Raw genomic sequence first — 26139 nt, 5'->3', positions numbered from 1 at the left:
CTGTGCTTCTGGTGTCATATCCAACAACTGACTGCCAAATCCAATGTCATGAAGCTTTTCTCTAGTGTTTTCTTCTGGGAGTTTTATAGTTTCGGTTTTTTTTTTTCTTTAAGATTTTATTTATTTTTCTTTCTCCTCAAAGCCCCCCAGTACATAGTTGCATATTTCAGTTGTGGGTGCTTCTAGTTGGGGCATGTGGGACACCACCTCAGCAGGGCTTGATGAGTGGTGCTAGGTCCGTGCCCAGGATCCGAACTGGTAAAACCCTGGGCCACCAAAGCGGAGTATGTGAACTTAACCACTTGGCCACAGGGCCAGCCCCTAGTTTCAGGTCTTATGTTTAGCTTTTTAATTCATTTTGAGTTAATTTTTACATATGGTATAAGACAAGAGTCTAACTTCATTCTTTTGCATATGGATATCCAGTTTTCCCAACACCGTTTATTGAAGAGACTATCCTTTCCCCAACATGTAGCCTTGGCACTCCTGTCAAAGATCATTTGACCATATTGTGAGAGTTTATTTCTGGGTTCTCCATTCTATTCCTTTAGTTTATATATCTGTCTTTATGCCAGTATCTCACTGTTTGGATTACTATAGCTTTGTGATATGTTTTAAAATAAGGAAGTATGAGGTCTCTAGCCTTTTCTTTCTCAAGATTGTTTTGGCTATTTGGGGTCCTTTGAGATTTCATATAAATTTTAGGATGGTTTTGTTCTATTTTTCGCAAAACTGTCATTGGGATTTTGGTAGAATTACATTGAATCTGTAGTTTGCTTTGGGTAATACGGACATTTTAATAATATCAGGTCTTCCAATCAATGAACATGGGATGTCTTTTCATTTATTTGTGTCTTTAATTTCTTTCAGCAATGTTTCTTAGTTTTCAGTGTACGTGTCTTTTGCCTCCTTGGTTAAATTTATTCCTAAGTATTTTATTCTTTTTGATATTATTGTAAATGAGATTGTTTTCTTAATTACCTTCTTGGCTTATTCATTGTTAGCATATGAAACGCAACTAATTTTTGTGTGTTGATTTTGTATCCTCAACTTTGCTGAATTCATTTATTAGTTCTAATGGGGTTTTTTTGGATTTTGTGTAGAATCTTTAGGGTTTTCCACATACAACATCATGTCATCTGTGAACAGATATAATTTTACTTCTTCCTTTGCAATTTAGATGGTTTTTATTTCTTTTTTTCTTGCTTAATTGCTCTAGCTAGGGCTTCCAGTACTATGTGAGATAGAAATGGCAAGAGAGGGCATCCTTGCCTTGTTTCTGATCTTGGAGGGGAAGCTTTCAGTTTTCACCATTGAGTACAACGTTAGCTGTGAGCTTTCCATATATGGCCTTTATTATGATGAGGTGATTTCCTTCCTTTCTTAGTTTGAGTGTTTTTATCACAAAAGGGTGTTAAATTTTATCAATTGCTTTTCCTGCATCTATTGAGATGATCATCTGCTTTTTGTCTTTCATTCTGTTAATGTAGTATATATTACATTGATTGATTTGGGGGAGAAATGAGGAAACTCAAGAGTTGAGCTTTAGATATTTTAGAGTAGAAATGGCTGGAAGATACCCAGGCAGAGATGTGTAGTGGGCAGCTACACCTACAGAGCCAGAGGTAGAGATGCCTGAGCTAGAGGGGAGGAGAAGTCACAGGGTACACATAGAGAACAGAGAGGAAGGTGTGGTGGCTGGGGCATGGCGTTTACCAAGAGGCAAGAATGGAGAATAAACCCAGAATGCCTTCCTACAGCTAGATCACGGTGCCAGGCTCTGAAACTTCGACTGCATTCTCTCTAAACTTAAATTACAGAAAGCTCTCTTTTTTCCTTTTGAATGACAGAGTTGTTTGTTCATGGCTATTGTCCATTGTGAAAAAAACTGAAAATAAAGAAAAGTATAAAGAATAAAATACCAAGCATCTATAATTCTGTCATCCAGCTGTAATTACCACTAACACTATGGCCGCTTTCCTTCCAAGAATTTTTTCTTAGTTTACATTGGTTTGGCCTTTCTAAGAATAATTTTCCAGTAGTATTAAAAATCTTTAAAATGTTCATACCCTTTGACTCAAAAATTCTCACTTTAGAAATGGAGTAAAGATGTATTCATAGGAATATTTATAATAGGTCTATACCCATCTTTTGAATATATCACAAAATCTAAATTGTTATATACATAATTTTATATCTTACATTTTTCACTTAATATTTTGTCACATTTAGCTATGTGATTAAAAATTTTCTGTAAACATAATTTTAATTGCAACATAATATGTTGGATAGATATAAAATAATTTGACAATTATTGTGGACATTGAAGTTGCTTTAAATTTTTTTCTATAACATATAGACCTATTATAGATATTCCTATGAACACATCTTTGCTCCACTTCTAAAGTGAGAATTTTTGAGTCAAAGGGTATGAACGTTTTGAAGATTTTTAATATTACTGGCAAATTATTTTTAGAAAGGCCAAATCAGTTTATGTCCCTAGGGTATGAGACTGCTCGTTCACTGCATCCTTACCCTCACTGAGCATTATGGCTTTAAAAATATTTACTAATTTTATAGATGAAAAATAATTTATCTGTCATTGAAATGTTCTTACTGATTTCATGAAACTGTGAAGCAGAAATCAGTCTCACAAAAACTCCATTCTGACTAGTTGACTAACTCAAACCACACCACTACGGTGTTCAATTTTAATATCATAATCAAGAACCTGAGTTTAAGCTTACAATATATGAACAAATTTCTAATGAGACTAGCCTGAAGTAGCAAGAAAGGCCTTATTTCTGGCAGTCCAAAGTGGGGATTGAAGCTACCGAGGGCAGCCCAACAAAGTCATGCTGAGTGAGCACCAAGCCCCCCAAAGTCCTAGAGATCCCTAAGGACTCGTAACTCGTTAGCTTTTTGCATACGGCAGAGGGGAAAAGATTAAAGTGAGGAACACGAGCAAGTTACAGTCCTTCCTCTTTCCCTGCCAGTGATGAAGAGCTGAACTATAACCCAAAAGCCATTTTTTCAATTCAAAAGGCATCTGGAAGCAGAATTACTCACCACCCAGGATGATATAAAAGAATTGCTTAGGCCTGGGCTCAGAGGCTTTGCCTCTTCGGAGCCCACTTTCATTAACCAAGCTCGCAGAGCTGTACAAACCAGAATGCCAGTTTATGCGCATTTTCTATCTGCAAGTAGATTCACATGAGAAACCAAATGATAATCAGACAGTGTGACAAGAACCATGGAACCTGAACAAGGGACGGCAGGAGGACAACCTGAGAGGTCTTCTCCACCGTGGGTCACCCAAGGACTGGGTGGCCTTCACCGCTTATTTCTCATCACCCTTCTGAGCTTCACTCAGATATAACCTCCTCAAGGCAGCCCCCTCAATGCCCAGTATAGGTCTCCCCACCCTGCTTATACATTTTCATTACACCCTGCATTTTCATTTAAGCACTTAAAACAATTTTAATTAAAAGATCTTATATGCTCTGTTGTTAACTATCTTTCAGTTACCTGAGAGCAGAAGCTATGCCTGCCTTATTCACTACTCTATCCCCAGTCTCTAGTCTGCATAGTACATAGTAGGTGCTCAAATATTTGTGGAAGGGAGGGAGGGTGAGAAATACCAGCATGGTGACTGCAAGTCCACCATGGGAATAGCCTTCCAATGGGGCTCGAGTCCCTTAGCCAAGATTCTCCCCCTAACAATATCAGAAATGGGCAATGCCAAAATCTGCCCTGCTTACTCTCCCCTTTTCCGTGTTTCTACTGCTATCCAACCATTCTCCTTTAACACTTGCTCTGGATATGCAGTATCTTTGGTCAGGTTACAGTTTAATCAGACTGGCCTATGTGTCTTTCTTCTGCTAAAGCAGCTCTGTATACTCCTGGCCTAACTTATTTTACAGTCATTTATAATTAAATCTCAGGGAGTAGCCTTACTTCCAAGTTTTTGGGGGTTACCACAATGTCAAGCCCCTGTAATCAGCATACCACTCCCCAGGGTTAAGGACAGGGATGCTCCAGGATGCACAGCAGTCATGGGAGAAATAAGACAACAATGTGTGCATGTGGCTGAAGCCTGTTCATACTTCATACAGACAGAAGCCAGAGATGACATTCTTACATGCTTCTGCTATTTTCTTAAAATATGATATTAATTTTGATAATTAAAAACAGAACAAGCACTGGCCTGGGTGTTTGGGCGAGATCTAGATTGTTTTGATCTTGGCTCTGACACTAACTTGGCTGTCAGCAAGTCCCAATCATTGCTGGCTTCTGTTAAATAAAAAGAGTTGGACTAGATGACCACTACAACCCCTTCCTGTCTTGACATTACATTATCCAATGATTATTTTTCATCTAAGAACTCGTCCTCGACTTCGTAAGCACTCCAAAGATCAATCCAGCTGCTGGCAATGACTACCACACACTCAAGAGTATTAAGAGATGGTTAAGCATCTCTAAAGAAATCTCAGTGATATCTTAGGATTTTTATGATTACAAATGAAACCATTCAAGAGACCAAGCAGATACGCTTGGGGCCTGACACCAGCTAACACAGCAGATTCTCTGGCTTACGGATCTTCTTGACACTTGTCACCCACTGGATGGAGGACTGAGACGCCTGGGACATCTGGCTATGACCCAGCTGTAGGGACCCTCCTCTGTTGACTTTCTCCAGAAGCAGGGTGCTTGTGGAAGTTATTTTCCACATGTAAAATAGTCAATCATGATAAAATATTTGTATAAGCATATAACTTTTACAGTCTTTGCAAGAAGCACTTCTCTATTTTTGATATTGGGACTTCAATTTCCTCCACCTCAGCCCCTCAACGCACAGATCCTGTCTCTGGTGCTAAATTACTCTCTCAAACAGGCGTTCAGCTATAGTACAAACAAACTCATTATGAATCTGTTTATAACCAAAAAATCATCTGTGTTCTAATTAGCTGGTATGTTAAATTCAAAGCCATGTTTACGTTTAAACATTCTATAAATTCTCCTTAGAAAATGGGCATCTCTGACGAGGCCCGTCCCTGTCTGAAAGGAAATTGCCCCCAAGAAGAAAGATATCCCACTAAGGGGTTTGCACTCCAGGGACACATATTTGTCTCTGCTGCAGCAACTGTGAATAGACTAGAACAAAAGTGTGAATTCCAAAAGATTTCTCCCATTAGCTCAAATAGGATGTTTACAAAAGAATAAAAAGTGTAAAAAACCCCTGAGATTGTATCTGAAGATGGGATTGGAAAGGTTGTACTACTTGCCTCGAGTAGTAAGACTCTACCCCCAGGGCCTCCCGCACACTGGTGACGTGCTGCTCCAGGGCTGAGCTGGTAGCTGTTGGAAGAGTTGCATTGCTACCAGCCTGGAAGTCACTGGAGTTTTCCACTGTGTTATCACCCAGGTAGTGTTCGTGAAACTTCAGAATTCCTGAAACAACACAGGCACAGCCAACATTACACGCAATTGGGATTGGGGGTGAGAAAAGCGGGGCATAGGGGATAGCAATGCCACCACCATGTGACCTCTTTGATAAGCATGCCATCCTCCAAACCATGTGAAGAAATTCTGAAATCCTAGGTCTCAAGAGGGCTTTCAGAAGTGTGGTCAGCCCCCTTTCTACAGCTTTCACCATCAGGTTTGGTGCTTGAAACCAGAGAACTCAAGGTAGGGCTTTTTGCTTTCGATGAGATATTCAGAAGCTCCTGGAATGATGACTACTTCATAGGTATTTCAAAACAGTTGCTTCTCAGAAGCACCAACTAGGCAAGTGTCCTTTCGGGAAGAGTGCCTGAGCATGCCAAGGTACGGGCTCCCCAGAAACCGAATCCCGGACAAAAATAAAACCAGCCACGTGGTAATCAAAGGCCTTCCATTTCACAAGAGCAAACTGAAATAAATATGCAGTATAAAGGCCAGATAAAAATATTTCAAATTATTTTTAAATAAAACTAACTGGTCAATGGTCATTAATGGATTAAAGGAGCAAAAAATGATGGCTGAATGAAACTGAGGCAATGCACGGTGGTTTTCTGGCAATAAACACAGGACACATTCTCAAATGGTAATGAGGTGTGTCAGCGCTGGATAATGCTGGTCCTCTCTGATTGGTTTAGAGCCCCAGAGAAAGCTTCAGAGTCTCATTAAGAGCAAAGAGGAACGAAAAGAGAAACAATAGGAGCCTCATTATACATGGCTCATTATTACAGGGATTTGGATATACCACCTGTCAAATCACGTCCCCAAAACGTAACAACCACAGAGAGACAGAACTTGATACGTCCATCATCAACCGTGTCCTCCTGGGTATTCGTGCCCCTCTGTGGGCTGGGATACACAGGGATTCATTCCACTGTAGCTGACACTTACCATGTCACCATGAACAACACAACTTAAAACCTTTAGCATAAAAAGGTCAGAGGTAAGAATGTTCTTTGTAGAAAGCCCATAAAAATATAGAATTAAGGGGAAAAGATTATTAAAAATAATGCTGAGGCATAGAATGTATAAGCATGGTACTCTGAACCCAAGAGGCATCTGAGAGCTGTCATCCAGACATCATTTTTTTTTTTTTTTTTTCAAATCAGAGGGATAGAAACATAATCAAGAAAATCTTGTCAATTCTCCCTGGCAGTTGAACTTTTTGAAACTGGCTTACAGATATTCGAGAAGCCCCATTCTTCGAGATTCCCAATTATAAGATCCACTTCCCCAGTCAATAAACTCTAATTGGATCTGGTGTGTCTCCAACATGGTAAAGCCATCAGCATTTTATTATGCAAAAAATATGGCCCTAACAGCTAATTAGTTGTTCTGTATTTAGTGCAACTGTTACAGCCTGAACATTTAATGCCGATTTAATCAAAGGGGATTTTTACTTCTGAAATGGATTTATAACAGAAGTGGTTAAAAATGGGTTCTGCTAGACTCAGAAAATTCAAGCATAAGACTTCATTTATATACTGATAGAACTGCCATTATCATTTTAGTCTCTTTAACTTTACCATGACAAAGGGTCACAATTATTAAATCACATCTAGAAAGAACGCGTTAGGACTTGCAGTCATCACTTTATTAGCTAATGAACAACAGCTGCCTAAAAATAGGGCTGCTGGTGAAATTAATCCTGCTCTTAGTCTTCCTTGATAAATGCTTTCACATTCACCGGCAAGGAGCAGCGATTTCTTGGGGGAATGAGAAAGCTGGGCTGTTTTATTAATTGAACGCCCCACCATGGAATATGCGCTGCCGCTGAGGTTTTGCTGAAAGCCGACATCAGCTCCTTAATCTGATCTATGGTAACGCACCTCTCCTACCTCTATTCATTAGACTTTCAAAGTCCAGTGTCTCAATGTCCTGTGCCCACGGAAAGAGATCTTACCTGCGCCGGGAGCAAGCAACCAGCTGTACAGGTAGCCTGCGGCCAGGGAATAGTAAAGCACTAGTCCCCTCTGGCCATTAACCATCTCTAAGATCTGATCGATAGTGACCGGGGAGTAGGGGTCGGAATCCTGCTGTCCTGTTTGTCGTTCGACCAGAAGATCGGCAAATGCCCTTGTCCGTCCTCTTTCTGCCACAGCCAGGGCTTCATCGTGATGGCCTAGGAGACAAAGGGATAAGCTGAGAAGTCCATAGGGAGTGTGCTTACTCAGATTCTGGGCAGAAACCTCACTGTCTCTGCACTCCAATGTGTGGCAGACTCAGTCACGCTGTTTAAAATTTGACCGCCTGCCTCAGATGATGGGTGCAGTGCGTATTCTTATAAACCCCACGTTTTCAGGTTCCATACCACCCTAAGCATCGGGGCTTCCCCTGTCTTGCAGCCACCCACAAAAGAGCTGACTGTGTTCAGAGCATTCGTCCTCAGCCCCGCCTGTTCTCTATTCCACATCTTGAGTCGCACCCTGGCCTCCTGGCTTCTGAGCCCTTTCACTTGGCTTCTTGGACCTGATGTTTTGCTCTTTGGTTTACCCCTGACCATCTTTCTATATCTCCTCGATACAGCCCCTCTATGCCTCATACCGTCAAGCCCCATTTCCACATTTCCCCCTAATTTACCTCTGTGCTTTTATACATGCTGGCCCCTCTGCTGGGGGTGCCCTTCCCCATTTCATTCAAAAAGAGGGATCCTAATAGTTGTCCTGCCTGTTTCAAAGGGCTATGGTCAAGATTAACTGAGGTACCGTATGTGAAGACGGTGGTAGGCTTTATCCAAAACACCACACACATAACAGGTGATATTATGGTTAGAGCTGATACCTCATTCCATTCTGGGCTCCCACACACTCACTCCTCTTCTCTCTTCTAGTCTCCATGGGTATAAGGTTTAAAGCTCTGAGGTCTTTAGTTTTTTGAAATTGCTTCTCTTTCAAGTTGTTTCTCAGTCTTTAATCCAATTTCTAATCCCACTTCCTCTAAAAGACTAGTCTGTAATCTAGTTTAAAAGCTACTGCACAAATATGAAAGAACAAAAAGTATAAAGCAACATGCTTTCCAGTGAGGCTTGTTTAGAAGTGCTGAAGGAACACAATGCAGGTATTTGCTTACGTCTTAAATATAAATATGGAAAAGTTGCTAGAACGAGGCTCCAAAGGGAGAGCGGGCAGAGGCAGGAGACCAGAGGCTACAGCTCTGGCATAGCACTTAAAGAGTGCCTTGCCTCCTGCAGCTCAAGCATCAGTAGAAAGTGGGATTTATACGTGTGTATGCAAATGTCTTCTTTCACTCTATTAAGTTATTAACTGGAACAGCAGGGACTATTTCTGTGCACATTGGAAAATTGGCCCCAAAGCGCTAGACAGACTTAACACTGTGATTATAATAGATAATAAATTGTAATCCCAGGCAATGAGGACATTTAATAATACATTTTGCAAGTGGAAGTTTGAGTATTCATACACACCAAGCAAAGGACAGGTGACTGACAAGCCCTCAACATCCAACTTCAAAGACATTGTTTATTCCAATGAGTACCTCCTAAACCCAAGTTCTGGGTTTGGGAAAATGGCCTGCAGAGATGGATAGGCCTGAGGAGAGGTGCAGGACAGGGGAGTTAGAATAGGATGGCTGCCAACAGTTAAGGCCCAGGTGAGGGAAGATGCATGTTGCGCCGTGCAATGCAGCACCACAGGCCTGGGAGAATCATCACTGATTACACCACAGCCTAGCAGGCAGATGGTAAAAACATTTACCAGCAGAATTAAAGATATGCGGAATCTGGGGGAGAAGACCTGGTTTAAGCGTCCCTGTCTCCGGGATACCTTCCCTGGCTCCTGTGTCTGCCTGCCAAGCTGCTTTGTTTCCACAGCACCTGAGTTTCTTCTACCTGGTGCCAATCATGTCATACTGCCTTCGCTAACAGGCTAAGAGCTTCGTGAATGCAGGAACCAGGGCTTCTTGACTTTAATCCCTAGGGCAGGCATTCAGTACATACAAATATGTGTTGAATAAACGAATGAACGTTCAATGGCTGGATTGTGGTTGTGGCTTCACAATCTGTTGTAACAACAAATCACGTTTCATCACAGCAATCACTAAACAAATTAGAGGCTTGGGCACAAGGGGGGAGCCCCAGCTGCTCTCACCTAGGCTGACGAGCACCCGCTGCAAGGCCTGGTAGGACGACGTCTGCAGGTCGAAGAGGGACAGTTTGTAGTCTGTGCTCAGCTGTGCCTCGTGTCGGATCGTTTCAAACAAGGCTGAGGCCCTATAAAGCTGCAAGTAGGGGACAAAGAATGTACGTTATCCATTCCTCAGAAACCACTGTCCACCAACTAAAGACAGCTTGTGCTCACATCTTGGTACACGACCTAAAAATTGTGTTAAAAGGTGTGAAAGGATGACTCTTTACGTCCAGGTAGGTCTTTGTGGGCCTGAAAAGGCACCAGATCATAGCCAGTAAATTCTAGTTCACGTAGTCAGTTGTTGACATATAAGGGATCTAAAAGACAAGAGTTATAGACTCATAGTCTGAAAGTTAAAAAAAAAAAACAGCTATTAATCCAACCAAGCGCTGATTTTGATTAAAACAAAAAGCCACTCCTCTTGTCATCAAGCAACCGTAACTCACCACCCCCATGCCTCACGATGCTAAAGGACTGGAGCGAGAACAGGTGTGGTGGAGGTAGGCTAGAAACAGATGGGGCTGAGGGGAAAGGAGATGAAGGCAGCCACACTCACAGGAGGAAGACAGCTTTCTGCAGGTGGGTCAGCTGAACCAAACACTGCCCTCCATAGCTAGTGCCCCAGGGTCAGGTCTTTGCTAGACAAGCTCCATAGGAGCCACGCCCACTCACAGGGACATCCACAGGACTAGCCTCTCGACATCCTAAGGAGACACTGTACTGCTACTCTGATAGGCTTCTCAGCGAGACCACAAGACTTTTCTCCGCTGTTTACATGCTGGAAATAGTACTGAATCTTAAGTTCACGCAAACTTAAACAGAATTCCAAGACTAAGACTAGGAGAGAGGAATGTATTCCTAACTCTGCCACTAATTTGCTGTGTGAGTCTTGGCAAGATTCAGAGCTCAGTTTCTTGTTCTCCTCTATAAAGGGGGTGGTTATCATTCTACCTTAGAGGGTCATTTGAGGAATAAATTCAGTGAGTGAAAGCACTTAGAAAATTATCACTATATCAATATAATTTTTTTTTTTGAGGAAGATTAGCCCTGAGCTAACTGCTGCCAATCCTCCTCTTTTTGCTGGGGAAGACTGGCCCTGAGCTAACATCTGTGCCCATCTTCCTCTACTTTATATGTGGGATGCCTGCCACAGCATGGAGTGCCAAGCGGTGCCATGTCCGCACCCGGGATCCGAACCAGCGAACCCCGGGCCGCCAAAGTGGAGTGTGCGCACTTAACCGCTGCACCACCGGGCCGGCCCCTAAATTTTAATTTTTAAAACCAGGAAATTATAGAATCATTTAAACTGCCTTTAATAGTTTTAAAAGTACAGTAAAAAAAAAAAAAAAAGGTGCAGTAAATACCATAAAATTCCAGGATGCCATGGCACAAATTCAGTCACATCACTCCCTCAGTTCCTGTGGGCACCTCCACAGGAGCCTTGATTCACTTCTCCTCCGCCCCCTCTGCCTAGCACAGGGCCCTCTGCAGTAGTTACTCACACGCTGCCTACGTGGGTGACTTTAGATGACGCCGTCTCACAGCTCCTACCGAGGAACCCATAACTCTGGAGATCTTTCTACTTTCAGAGGCAGCATGGGAGCGGGCTTCTCTTGAACTATTTGTATATATGCAGAAACGTGAACTGTGTGTGTGTGTGAGAGCGAGAGAGAGCGCTATCTACTGATATAACTAGAAACCTACAAAGACGTTAAATCCACTAATCATGAATTCTTGGATTACGTCCTTCTGTCATAAAATGTATGCAGTTTCATATTAAGGTTTAATGAGGAAGAGCAGCACATTAATAGTAAAGAACTCCAAAGAAGTTATTGAGAAATCTACCACACAAGCGAGCAAGAATTCTCCTATGGTTCAACACTTCCGGGCTGGTACAGGCTGGAAATCCTGTACATTAGCCCAAGAGTAGAGGTCAGCACCTCTGGCAAATGTCATCACCACTAGGACAGCAATCCCAAGGTCTCCATGCTTCTAGAAACAAAATCCACTCAGGACAGGGTTTCTCCTGCTCACCTGACGTTGGGCCTCCTCCAGGTTCCCACTAGCCCAAAGGGAGAGGCCAAGACCGTGGCGAATTTTGGCTTCATCTTCTCTTCGGCCCAGTTGCTCAGCTAACCTTAAACCTGAAATCAGGTAAAGAAATTTTAAGGACACATAAAAGACGGACAATTCCATCCTGCCAAGGAGTCCTGGAGGGTAACTGTGCCTCAGGTGTATATAAAGAACGTTAACTACGCAGCCAGATAAAATACAGGGCAAGAGTAGAAGCAGCCAGGGCAGAGTAAGCATTCTCTTCAAAGTCTGTGTTGGTAGCGACCTTTCCAGGACGCTTCAGGATGCCCCAGCAAGAGCTCAGGTGAAGGCTGTCAGCAGGAGACAGGTTTGCAGGACAGGCGGAAACACTGCAACGGAACCTAACCTGGCCACCCTGCCAGATGTGAAATCCCTGGCTTTGCAAATGAAAACCTCTGGCCTATAAATTTAACCCAATCCTTTGGCTGGCCAAAGCTTTTCCTGACAGTTCCATAGTCAAGCACTGAAGCCACGCTAATACTTTTCCTATCTCACGTGCAGTGCCTCCAATCAGTGTTGATGGGAGATGCATCTGACGTCTTCCCAAAAGCAGAATGCTCACACCGCCTGACCCTGCCTTCTGTTACTGATGCCACTGACACATTTCCCATGCAATCTGTTTTTCCTTTAAGGCTGAGACTTTGATGTGCCTCAGCGGGGTTGCAGAACAAGTGCTATGAGTCGAAAGCTTTCAATGAGACTGTCCTCATTCTAATGGCCTTCAGATAGGCACCTGCAGTTTGGGTCACTTACCCACAGCAAGCTTCTGGATTTCAGGACACCAGCAACCTCTAGGGCTTTGTGGGAGCCAAATGTGAGGGCAACCATTTACTGTACTGGCCGCTAAGCAGTTCTCAGCAACATTTTGTTCTTTGTCTTGCTCTCTGTACATACGAGTTAGCTAGTGCAGAAGACAGCATGAAGGCTCCCACACTACGGCTCCACAAAGGAAGGACTTCCTTTTTCTAATCTAATCCAAGGTGGATGGGAACCTGTCTCTGAGCATGCTGGGCCCATGCAATTTCAGACTTTTGGAAAGGAACTAAGTCAGTTGAGAGGCTAATAAAAGCAATACTCAGGTTCATGCTTGTAAAATAGTATGCATTTCAGAATGCACATAAGTCAGAAAACTTAGAAATAGCAGTGTAAGTTTAAATCATGTCACTGTACCCAAAAATAATACTTGCAAATTAGTCACATTTTAAAATACCTCATAGAATAGGAACACAAATGAAAGAAGATGGTTCTTGGGTGGAAACCAGGATGCTAGCTGTTTCAACCCTCCACAAGCTAACCACATCCATCCTTCAGTGTAGCTATCCCCGCTAGGTCTGGGTCTGTGAGTCAGGAGGAGCAGTCATCGAGGCAGCCCTCCCACCCCCAGGAGGCAGGTTCTGTGCCAGCAGGGGCTGTGCTTTGTTCCCTGCTGGATTCCCAGCATGGAGGACACTCCCTGGCCCCTAGTCAGAGGCTCAGCAATAGTTAAAAGCCCACTGACCAGACATGGTACTTGTCCTGCCCAGTTTCTATCGGCTTCTGCCTCTATAGGAATCTGATCCACCCATCCAGCTCTCCTAAAGCCCAGTTTGCCCAAAACTAGTTGCAAAACTCCAGGTCAGTCGCTAAATCCCTCCAGGATCCCTTTCTTCATTTGCAGAAAGAGAAAAAGCTGGATGAGACTAGTGGTTTTAACCAGGGGTGTGTATTCAAATCACCTGGAGAGCTTGTTAAAAGACTCAGACCAGGCCACCCCACCCCGTGATAGTGATGCAGACCCTCAGCCCCCTCTGAAAGGCAGGAGAGAGAGAGCACTGAGGTGGTTTCCAACTGGACTGTTCCCTCATTGCAAGAGGCTGCAGACCCGACTCAGAGCACTCAGAAAGCGCCTTCCAGGTGTCCTGCACCTGGAACAGCTCCCGAGACGAGGCATCTGCTTTGGTCCACGAGTCACACCAGGCTCTCTGGTGGAGCACATCCATGAAACAGACACCATGGAGATGCCACAATTAGAATTTAGATCTCTGCAAGACTTAAATTACAAAAAACAATGAAGAAATGGAGTTTTCCATAAATATAGAAGTATGTTACAACGTCTCAGGCGAAGCAGCTGCTTCATGGAAACAATATTTCAGGAGTACAAAAGAACACAGCTGAAAGGTTGTCATATGCTGGGCCTGAATTTAACAGTTTTCACAAATTTAACTGAAAATCGCCCCCCAGTTTGTTGGCATTTTACTACAGTCAAGCTTCAGGAAACCAAAAGCCAACTCTCATATTTAATTGAGGCAGAGTTCCCACTGAGTGGGAGCCAAATAAGGTCTGGGAAGTGGCTCCCAGCCTCTCAGTAACCTCTCAGCCTGCAGGCCAGAGCAATTCCTGGTCTGTGCAAAGGAGGACAGTGAACCGTCAGCCCCTGGCCCATTCTCTACTTTGCTTCCTGCTTCCCTCTCTCCTGGCTTCCCAGCTGGGGCTCAGAAGTAATAGCGATACGACTGCCCCAAGCCTGCTCTGTTCTTGCGAGCTTAGAAATGATTCTATACAGGGTCTTCAGTGGTTCCTGGGGTCAGAAAACCTGGGCTGAGCCCCACTCCACCACTGACTGACCACATGGTCAGGATCAAACTACTGTACTCTCTGAGCCTCAGGTCACTTGGCTGCTAATGGGAATAAAAAGATACACTTCTAAAGGCTACCTGAGAATTAAATCCAACTAAATAAACTATATATGCAAAAGCCCTCCCAGGACGAGAGGATGCAATGTGCCCATGTGAGGGGAAGTGCTTTCCCGAGTAGAAAGCTCCATTCCAGTGTAAGGAGGTGGAAGGTAAACACATTGTTATGGGACTTCTGCTTCACGAGGAAGGAAGCATCCAAGCACTGACTGCTCAGGTAAGTGCATGGAATCTGATGCAGGAGGAAGAGAGGAGGTGAAGAGGAGGAGGAGAGGAGGAGGAACAGGAGGAGCAGTCACTTTCTGGGCTTTCCTGGAACAAGACGACCGTGGCACCAGCCCAAGCACTGTGGGTCATAAGCACTGGGAAGGAAGCCTGGTCAACTGCTTGAATGACCCTTAGACTGATGCTGCTGGATTAGACCTCAGCTGCCATACCAAAATTGACTTCCACATAGTTTTGACACAGCTTAGAGATTTTCTGGAGGGACATCAGGGCTTGGAACAGATGGTCATTTTCCTCTGATTCAGGCCCTTAGATTTTATACGATTAGATCTTACTTGATTCATCTTGTGTGAGAACATGTTATCCACGCAGCAGAGGGCTCTGAAAAGCAAGGATGATATCAGCTCCTTAGGCAGCTGGCTAGCAGAGTAAGACAACCTGGGTAACGCATTCTGGACAATGGAACACCTTTGTACTATTAAGGAACACTCAGTGGGGACACCATGGTTTTGGAGTTGAACTGATGATGTGGCCTCTGAGATCCTCTCTCCAAGCAGAGGTGGGCACTCAAACTGTGCATACTTTCTTCAGAGTAGTCTCTGAACTCCATCTCACAGGAGACTGAGAGACCATGATCGACCTTTTCACTTACCTTCCTGTAAGTACATGACTGCCTGGGAATAGTTCTGCAAAGCATGATGGGTCCTTCCAAGGCTACTATATGACACCGTCTTGGCCACCAAGTCATTCATCTGTGCAGCGATGCTCAAGTGCTGTTCTTGATAGACCACAGCCCTCTCAAAGGTGCCCAGGGATTCATACGTCAGGCCCAGGTTCCCGTAGGCTCGGCCCTGGCATGTGGGGTTGTTAGTTTCCTCTGCTATCTGAAGATCGAGCTGGTGGTACTGCAGGGCTGTATCATATTCCCCCATCTGCTGGTAAACGCCCCCTAGGCCACAGGCTGCATCGCTTTCCAGAGCTCGGTCTTTCATCTCTCTAGCAATGTTCAGCTGGCGTTCAAGGCAGGAAATCGCTTGTTCGTAATTCCCTAATTGGCTGTGCAGACTTCCCAGCTCTCCATAGGCCTGGGCTTTATTAAAGGCCTCCCCAAGCTCATGGGCGACCACGAGCCTCTTTTCAAAGCACACAAGGGCTTGCTGCAAGCTCCCCATTGCCCTGTGGGTAGGTAGACAGAAAAGCAATGATATTATTTTGTGCAGGTGCAGACATGCTAAAGCCCCTGAGAAAATGAAAAGCATTTGTCACTGTCACTTACTATAGAAGCTCTTAACTCCTCTTCTGGCTAAAATCTATCATTTGCCCTTAGAGTGAGATGCAGGGGAATTTCATAATCTGGAAAGCAATTCAAAAGTCATCCCTAAGTGACCTTCCCAAGAGCTTGAGATTCAATGGGATATACACCCCAGAGGAAACATAAAATATATTAATAGGCACAATGATAGCAAGTGAACTGTTTGGTTCTTCGGGCCTCCCAATTTCCACTACCGCTTAGACTATGTTTTTGAAATCACTTTACAATGGCCATAAATCTTTCACCCTGAGCTTCTCAGAGCACTCTGTGGGTGATGATTTAGTTTGACCCTTGCCCTTCCTCCACTCCAGGAGCCCTAATCCCCTGCCTATCTGGAGAGGCCATATATTCTGCAGACACAGACACCTTCTCGGGTTCCCCACATTTAGAAGGGAAGCATCACCTTGGCCAGCAGTGTCTTCTTTTGCTGCTAAGAGATGGCATGATAAGAGTGGGAAGAGCATGGATTTTGGCAGAAGACCAAACCAGTTGTGGGGGGCACATGAATTCCTTTCCCTGAGCCTCAGTGTCTGGATGATAATAAATCCCAACCCCATAGCAGATGATAATAAATTTAAAGTAATACAGGATTGCTATACATATTAAGCAAGATATCTATGCAAGATGCCAAGCATGATGATAGTATGTTTCTTCACTCTGCTTTCCCTAAAAGCAACAAAATGAGGTTCAAGTAATTGGTGGGCATGGATGTTGTATTAATAAACACATTCATATAATGTGGGGAGCATTCAGAAAAGATCAGTTGAATTTGTTCATTCATCTTTCCCATTCCGATTTTTTATCCTGCTCATTATGAAGTAGTCAGAAAGGCATTACACTTGGAGTCAGAGAGCCCTGGGTTTGACTCTCAGCTGGGTAATCTCGGATATTAACGTAATCTCTCTGGGCCTTAGTGTCTTCCTCCATAACATAATGGTAATAATATCCCCTGCTAAATTCAAAGACTCATTAGAGGAACCAAATGAGATACGTGTGAAAATGCTCCACAGTTAATAAACTGCCATGCAGACATTAAGTTGCGTTACTGTCACAACTGCTCTTTGTGCAGGTTTATCAACCACATTTGTCCTCTGTCATTTTTACCTGTGTCCATTTCCCAGACCCCGGTAAGCCTTAGCTTGGTCTTGCATGCGATTCAGACTCTGGGCAACAGATAAATATTGTTCATAGTACTTGATAGCTTCCTCATAGTCACCCAGGGCCTCGTAGCAATCCCCCAGGTTGCCGTAGGCCCGGCCCCTGTCGAGCACAGACTCGTTTCCACTTAGCTGCTGCAGCATGGCCAACTGCTGCTCAAAATAGCCGATGGCTTCTTCCATCACATTCATGTTCATCTTTGTGATGCCCATGTTGCCATAGACCTGGGCTTCTAGACTTGGATCCTTCAGCTTCTGCCCTAGATCCAGCTGTTCTTCATAACACTTGAATGCCATTGTGTATTTCCCAAGGGCCATGTAGACAGCAGCCAGGTGCCCATGAGCTCTGCACTCCCCTGGCAAGTCACTCAGCTCCTGATATACCTCCAGTTCCTGCGTGTGATAACCCAAGGCCTTGTCGTATTTCTGGATCATTCGGTATGCAGTGCCCAGGGCTGCATACGCACTGGCCTCCAGTCTTCTATCCTTTACATGGTGAGCTAAGCCCAGCTGCTGCTCATAGAATTTTATTGCACCATTTATATCTTTTTTACAGATGAATATATCTCCCAGGTTCCCTAGGGCTCGAAATTTAGCCTGGGAATTATTCAGAGACTGGGCTAGGGACAGTAGGTACTTTTGACACTCTTCAGCTTTGTTGAAATTCAGCAGAGCCTTGAATGCTAGGCCCAGGTTGCAGTAAGCTTTTGCTTGGCTCAATTTGTCGTGAAGGTCTTTTGCCAGTGCTAGATCCTGCTCATAGTATCTCACCGCCTCCTGGTAATGGCCAAGGCAGTAATGGGCATAGCCGAGATTGTGGCAGACCTTCCCTTCTCCTTCCATGTCCTGAAGGTCAGGAGCAAGCCGGAGGTACTGCTCATAATAGGGGGCAGCCTGGACATACTCTCCCCGAGAGCAGTGGAAGTTGCCCAGGTTGCTGAGGGCCCGGGCCTCACTCTGGATGTCACGCAGCTCCCGGGCAATGTTCAGGTGGTTCTGATAGTGCTGCAGGGCTCGGTCGTGGGCACCTAGGGCCTGGTAGGCCACAGCAAGGTTCCCATGTGTGGATGCCTGTGAGGCGCGGTCATTCACTTCCATGGAGATCTGTAGCTCCTGCCGGTGGTACTTGACCGCCTGGTCGTACATGCCCAGAGCATTGTAGGCATTGCCCATATTCCCATAGGCACGGCCCTGGGCAGCGTAATCACTCAGCTCCTGGGCGATGCACAGGTGGGTCTTATGCAGCTTCAGTGCAGTATCATAATCGCCTTTCATCTGGTGTATGATTCCTGAGAAAGAGAATAAAAACAGAAAAACGTTGGAATAACCGATTAGCAATTTGGAAACAAATGTAATTTGCAACTCAATTTATACTCAAATACAATCCAGATGAATTAAAGAATTTAAAATAACAGAAGGTAGAATTAAATATTTATCAGCTCTCCAGAGGGGGTATAGCTTTCTAAGCTTTGAAGCAATGGCAAATTGACAGATTTGATTACAAAAATAAATTTCATACTACAAATATGTATCTAAAATTAAAAGGCAAACACAATACTGGGAAATACATGAAACATATATGAAAAAATTCAATAGCTATTGTGTGTAAAGATTTCATTTGGTTTGATTTAAAAAAATCAAGACCCCAATTTACTGAAATAGACAAAGAACAGTAGGTGTGAGCAGACAACTCATGTGCAAGGAAATACAAAGAGTAACCACAGGGGAAATGCTAATTTCTTTTAATAATCAAAGAAATGCAAAATAAAACAACCCTGAAGTATCATTTTACTTCTACTAAATTAGCAAACAAAAAATTTAAACAATACCCTACATTGACAAGGTTGCCCTGAAACTGGTAAAGACATTAACCGCTGGACAGAAACTGCAATAGCCTTTGAAGCAGCAGCAGGGCAAGAACCATAAACATGGTCTTGCTCAGACCCTGCAATCCTACTCAGGTAATGTATTCTAAGGAAATCATTCGACAGATGCAAAAGCTATAGCGTAACAGTCTTCACCGCAGCATGACAGATGAGTGGAAAATCAGAAACATCGTAAATGACAAACACTGGGGGACTGTATAAGCACATGTTGGTATATCAACTCAAGAGAGGATTATGCAGTCATTAAAAAGATAATTATGAAGCCTATGCAGAAGAATGGGGGAAAAACGTTCTTACAATAATGTTAAGTGAAAAATGCAGAAAACAATGCTGCATGTTCCTTGTGACAACAACTAGGAAAATAAATGTGTGCACGTGGACAAGACCTTGAGGGGATTATTAAAATAAAAACAGTTGCCTTGTTAGGTGATGGGATTTGAATAATTTTTGTACCAGAATTTCTTGTAATTCTACTATACATCTTTTACTGTCAACTATAATAGTCCTTCACACAATGCTCATAAACTATGCTCTAGCTGCTAAGCTATTGTTTTTACAAGCAGCTCAAAGTGAGATATATCATAAATATAAAGTAGCTCCAAATGAGGCATATCATAAAAGTAACTTGGGAGGTGCCTTTGAGGAAAGCCTGGTTCATCCCAGTTCGGGCTGGGGTGGGGGGCTCTGGAAAAGGTACAGGGAATCTAGTATCCAACCAGGTTTCTCCTTGCTCTTGGTTTCGAACATGCTTTTCCATGCATCAATGCATGAGTGACCAAAACCTGCAGAAGTACAAAAACTCAAAAACACCAAGATGGGTTCTTAAAATGTCTGAACTGAAAACGGTCACTGAGAAAGAAAACTGTCAACATCCTGTCTCTGTAATTTATTTATCTCTATGAGACCTGTCATTCATTCATTCATCCATTCACTTACACACTGACCCAGCAAACATTAACTGAGTATTTATTGTGTACTAAGCCTTGTGGTGGGCAGCAGGGGTAGAGAGAACAATGAAGACACGAATCTGCCCTCAGAAAGCACACAGGGTCATAAGGAAGAAGTCATGAAACAAATAATGTCAGTACACATAACAGCTGCTGAAGTGAGGCGGGGAGAGAGGAGCATGTCAGGGCCACTCTTCTGGTCCCGACTTCCTCCTCTGCCTGAGGTGGAGGTCTGCCCTGCCACAGGAGTGGCACCTATCTCTGGGCCCAGCCATCTCTTTGACATTAACTGGACTTAGGGTACTGGATAAATCATTTAGCCTCTCTGAACTTTTTTTAGTTCATCTATAAAATGAGGAAAATAATATTCTTGATACCATTAGAGGGTAGTAGTGAAGATCAAATGAAATGATGTATGTGCAAGTGCATTGTACATTGTAAAGTGAAATTCAAATATTAGTTACTGAAATTACTATATGCTTCCAGGAAAGGGAATTCTTGAGGTGGTAGAGATTAAATAAACTATGGTAATTCTTTTCTGTATTTTCTTGTATGAGTAAACTACTTCATAATTTTTTTAAAAAACTAAGTAAATCATGGTAGTCTATACAATGGAATAACATGGTGCCATTACAAATGGTGAAGTAGAAGTTTATATATCAATATGGGAAAAATTACAATACATTAATAGGATATACGGTCACAAAGAAGTACATTTTAATAAAAACATTAATAGGGTGTGTGCATAGACATATATATTTATATCTATACATACACATAGAGAATAAAATTTATTTAAATGTTAACAGTAATCTTTGGGTGGTAAAATTATGGTTTTTTCCTTTTGCTTATCTGTATTTTAGGCATTTTTTTCTATAGCGAATATATAACACTTTGTTTAAAAATTACTGAAAGTATTTTTGAAACTCTGATCCAATAAGAGGAGTAATATTCCCAGGGATTGGGTCTGGTCACTTCCCTGGGTTGGAGATGTCACCAGCATCCTAGCTGGAAGGACCAGAGTTTTTCAGAACCTGTCTCAAGGTTAGAAACTCTAAGCTCCCCAAGAGGCAATACCTTAGCATCACCTGGAACACTTTCAGTGGTGAAAAATTATTAGTGACACACATTGCAGTTCTAAAGGCCTGAATTTGGCCTATATCGCTAAACTGCTTTTATCTAAAGAGTAAAACTTTTAGATTTAAATTTTCCAGGTATCCTTAGAGGGAATGAATCATTTACTCCCTCTCTCCTCAGCTTCTGCATTTCTAAAATGAGGGTCAAAATATCTGCCCAGCCATGAGTCCACAGTCACGAAGAGTCAGAGCTAGCAAGGGCAGCAGGAGTGTCTCCCTCTGAGCACTTTCTTCTGCAGCGATGCCTCTGTGTTCATTTTTCCCCACAGCTTTGGGATTTCTTTGCAGTGATTTTTAAGCCAATATGATCATTATTTTGTTGCTAAGATGACGTTAAGGGGAAGCAAGCAGTGAGAGACCTTCCGAGAAAGCACTCAAGGGAGCTCAGGTTTTTTGCATGCTCCCTACCACCAAGACACAGGTCTCCTGGCCAGCCTCCCACCCTGTCCACTTATACCCCATCCTACAGGAAGCTGGCTAAGCATCTGGAAGGCACACTATAATGGAAAAGGCACAGAACTTTAAATCAGAAGTCCTGTTTTACAAGACTGGCTTCTACCTCATTCAGCTTAGTATCTTTGAGACCACTTTATGTCTCTCAGCCTCTTTTTTTTTAATTGAAAACTTTTTGGTGTTTTCCATTTTCTTATTAATAAGGTCAGGCTATAATCATCTCAAAGAAATAGTGTGAAAAACATAATAGCATATATCAACAAGCTTTGTAAACTATATAGCATGCTATCTAAACACGGTATGAGCAGTACTTAGAAAGGAAAAGGAATTCTCTGTCTCTTATTCTCATGGCCTTAAGAGTCTGGCCTAGTTAATAGGGAGCAGTTGGGATGATAATGGCTCCCCAGGGTTCAATGATCTGTGAAAGAAACTGCCTGCTGGTTATGGCAAAATGATCTGACCCCCAGCCAGCTTGCCCGAACATTCCCCTTTTCTCCTGTTCTTCCCCTCCGTCTGACACTTCCAAGGGTCTATAAAGAATCCTAGGAAGATTCTCAAAACAAAGACTTGGGATACAGGCAAGGGTAAGAGGAGGTGGGCCTGGCGGAGATGGGAATTTTTTCATCTGCCCCGTGTCTCTACTGTCCCAGTCGCTGCCAGCCTGGAGAATTCTGAACGGAACATGACACACTCTTGGCAGCCTTCCTCTTTGTTGAGGCAACATAAAGGCGGCCCTGAGAGCTGCCAGCAGAGTGACTGCACGTGCTGAGGAGGTAATCTGCAGATCCTCCTTCCCCTTCGAGACCACAGCTTGATTTTCCAGGGCCGTCACTCAGATGAAGACTTACAGAGGGCCTGTCAGCAGGGGTGCACGAGGTGACAACGTACTGCCGAGAGGGCAATTAAATGAAGATTAGTGGGGCAGAAGATCCTCACAAAGCTGAGTTCTCACAAGGGCGTGCAGAGAAAGAACACACGGTTATAAATTTATACATCACCACAGTTGGCCTCCACCTATGCATCAGGAATGGTTACTGCCATGGAAATACTACTACCTACTTCAAAGAGCTGTTGTGAGAGCCAAGGAGATCATGCTGGTGAGAAGCTAGGACAAGTGCCTGGGACAGAGTAAATGCTCAATACATTTGCTTTTATTATTAACCATTACCAGCAAAGACCAAGGGAGGTGTGAACAGGACAAGCCAAGCAGAAGAATTTCTACTGAAACTAGAACATTTAGCATTTTGGCAATGAATTCTGGCTGCCTTCTACTGGTGAATTCTCTGAAAGCAGGGTTTCAGTGCAACTCCATAAACAATGGAAGCACTCTTCTCATTTATTGAAAATATTATTGTTCTGATTATTAATAGTGCACAATCCAAATGAGACTTTAAGAGCTCAGCTATCCTTTCCTGCTGCTGTCCAACAGGGTGAGTTCTGCTCCATCCTAGCCAAATCACCAGCTATTCGCAGAAGAAATATAAGATTTGGGGACTGGAAGAGGCTCACTTTATAAATGACATGACCCAGGCCCAGTGAGAGGAAGTGAGTTAGTGGCAGAGCTGAAGGAGAGAGTTTTGACCCACATTTGTCCTCAGCTGTACTAGCCCATCTGCTTTCAAGATATGCAGGAGACATGAAGGGACTGTTATTAGTCTTACTAGGTGTGACATGGAACAGTAGCCATGCTTTAAAAAGTTCTCATCTGTTAGAAATACATATGGAAGTATTTACAGACGAAATGACATGATGTCTATGGCTTGCTTTAAAAATACTCCAGCAGGGGGGAGAACGGTAAGCATGTAGCGTGTTTATGAAAATAGATGAAACAAGATTACCAAATTGTTGATAATTGAGTTATGTATACATGGAAGTTCATTATACTATTCTCTGTGTATGTGCATGTGTGTGTGTGTGAGAGTGTATGAAAATTCCCACAATAGAAAGTTAATCAAACAGTAAAGATATGCAGAGAGATCTGTACTGCACATTCTTCTGTAGCCCCTTTTGGATCAGGAAACTCTTCCTCATAGCTAAGTCCTGATGTGGATGTTTAAGTTCATTTTTCCGTCTTTGGGACCTCAGTAGAAAAAGAAATCAGCTGGTCAGCCTATACCAGCCTCCATATCCTTCTCCAGGCTGAAAGGAGGACATGTACAGATTGAAAAAAACACAGTGCTTTGTCCTATTGCTTTAATTTATTTATAGTCATGATACGTAGTTTTACCTTCAATTTCAAATGATCTTAAAGGATAAGATGATACCCTGTCTATCAAACAGGCACGGTGGGAGGGGATGGTAAAAACTGCTGAGAAAACCTGCTCCACAGAAACAGCACTGCATATTCTCAATCCTCCTTCTCACCAGGAGAAGTGGCACGTTTCTCCAGGGGACCCATTATTCCAACTATAGACATCTTTAGGTCCCCTGGATCCTCTCCTTCTCAAATTTCCACAGGGTTCTTCTACACTGTACCTAAAATATCTCAACGCTTGGGGTGGGGAGGACGGGACAGAGCTGGTTAGTAAACAGATGGCTGGAATCAAAGGCAAGACAGCAAACTGCTCTATGTTAGAAATGCAACCAACTGGATGTTTTATCTAACTCATTTTCAGGTTACTTTTTATGTACCTGGAAACAAGTCTCCATTATTTTTGCCAGTGGAGGACAGCAAAGGAACAGATATTTTAAAATGGCAGATAATTCCAAAATTACTTGTCATATGATTTCAGCTACGAGCACCTTCCTGGGGGGTAAACTTTTCCTGAGAACATGGGCTGGTTCTCTACTTAATGATGTCATTCACACCTCAAAACAATCCTGTGAGGTCAACATTGTGGTCTCAGAGACCCAGGAGCTTCAAGGACTTACTCAGGCCCACACAGCTTTAAGCGGCAGGACTGATAGTGGAACCTAGGTTCTTCCGACTCAGGAGTCCATGCTCTTTCACCTGCTCCCCTTCTGAAACGAAGCTGGAATGTCTTCTAGTGAAAGGTGGACATGATTTTGCACCCATTTCCTCCTTATTAACATTAGTATACTGTTGTGGCAAACCAACCTTATGGAAGCTATATAAAAACAGATTGACAGCCTGGCTAAATTTGTATACAGAGCACAGAAGTACACATTAGAGACCAGAAAATCCTAAGAGACTCAGGAATGTAGTAGGAGGAGGCAGAAGTAGTCATCTGTGTGGGTGTCACCTCCGGAGAATTCTTGGGCCATCACGTGTGTCTCTTCTGCCATCATTTATCTTAATTACATCTGTCTACTTTTTCTACCGAACCCGCCAGGCTCTTCCTGTTACTCCAAGGGATAAGTGAAGTTAAGAGCCTGTTATCTTCTTTGCTTCAACAGCAATTTAGGATGTCTTCAGTGACATTGAGAGTTCAGTGGCACTTCTGTCCCAGATCCCAATTGCCCTTCCCTTCTGTTTCAGTTCTAAGGAGCCCGCTATAATAAGGTCAAGGAAATCCCTGCACATGCCACCTCTCCCTCCCACAAACACACTCCAATGGAAACTATCTGTCATTTCCCCCCCAGCTTTATTGAGGTATAATTGACAAATACCATTGTACAGAGCATACAATGTGACGAATTGATACACATATACATTGTGAAATGTTTACCACAAGCAAGTTAATTAACACGCCCATTACCTTTTTGTGGTGAGAATGCTTAATATCTTCCCTCTTAGCAAATTTCAAGTATACACTAAATATTACTAACTACAGCTACCATGCTGTACATTAGATCCCCAGAACTTATTCATCTTATAACCAAACTTGGAGGAAATAAAATGTACTTAAAAGAAAAACAGAGAAGTCCTAATTGCTAATCCCTGGCCCTCAAACTCCCGTTAGCCTGAACAGAGGCAGAGTCAGTTCCTCTGCAGCCCCCTCCTGCCACCATCCCAAAGGCTTGGGCTAAATAACAGTGACAAGAAGCCCGTCTGCAGCCCAGTGGAGCCCACAGATATTTTCACTGCCTTCATATATGGCCCCACTTCCTACTTCCCTTGGATAGTTAAAAAACCAAGACTGCAGGTGAATAGCTCTGAAATTCCCTGGGCCTGTACAGCTGTAAAACCTGAGGCAGTGGGGAAGATTAATTGGGCCACGAAGTAGGGGAAGCTATAATTAAACCAATTAAAAAGGAGGTGGCTGGAGAGGGGCGCTCCAGAGATGGATGAGGAGGTAGGAAGTGCTGGGCACAGTCATCCCTAACGGCTGTGGCCAGACCACTGCGAGAGAACTTGGTTGGAAGCCCAGAGCAGAGTGAAAAATATGCTGGGCTTGCCGGGCCAAGCCCCGCCATTAGTCACTGTTTGGAAGAGGCAAAGTGTGCCTGGTTTTCATTCTGGATCGCAATAAGAGGTGAGAGGCACCCTCACAAGTTCATAATGCAGAGAATGTTACAGGGAGTTAGTTTCAATATGAAACAAACATTTCTTTTGCTTCGAGGCCTGGGGTAGAATCACTGAAATGCTGAGATAGCTGCTTCTGCCCCTCCCTTGAGCTGAGCCTCTAAAAACTGGACCAGTCCCACCTCCCTGGAGCACCTTGTGAGGGTCCCTCTGGCCTGCAGAGTAAAGTATAGACCAATTAAAACGG

The 26139-nt window shown here is 43.4% G+C and overlaps 1 protein-coding gene across 4 annotated transcripts in view; it reads right to left on the bottom strand.

Moving 5' to 3' along the window:
• Window positions 1-26139, bottom strand: part of TTC28 (tetratricopeptide repeat domain 28) — a 596893-nt gene that overhangs the window by 90310 nt on the left and 480444 nt on the right. For all 4 annotated transcript variants that reach the window (XM_023648122.2, XM_023648123.2, XM_023648125.2 and 1 more), the window contains 6 exons: window positions 17052-18393; window positions 15288-15811; window positions 11679-11788; window positions 9606-9735; window positions 7403-7621; window positions 5286-5451 (listed from right to left, as the gene is read on the bottom strand). In XM_023648122.2, coding sequence (XP_023503890.1) covers window positions 5286-5451; window positions 7403-7621; window positions 9606-9735; window positions 11679-11788; window positions 15288-15811; window positions 17052-18393 — 2491 coding nt within the window. The remainder of the gene's footprint in view (window positions 1-5285; window positions 5452-7402; window positions 7622-9605; window positions 9736-11678; window positions 11789-15287; window positions 15812-17051; window positions 18394-26139) is intronic.

The sequence above is a fragment of the Equus caballus genome, chromosome 8 (assembly GCF_041296265.1).
Source record: "Equus caballus isolate H_3958 breed thoroughbred chromosome 8, TB-T2T, whole genome shotgun sequence".
In the NCBI taxonomy this organism is placed as follows: Eukaryota; Metazoa; Chordata; class Mammalia; order Perissodactyla; family Equidae; genus Equus; species Equus caballus.
The sequence above is the reverse complement of the archived record's forward strand: the minus strand, read 5'-3'. Positions and strand labels throughout refer to the sequence as shown.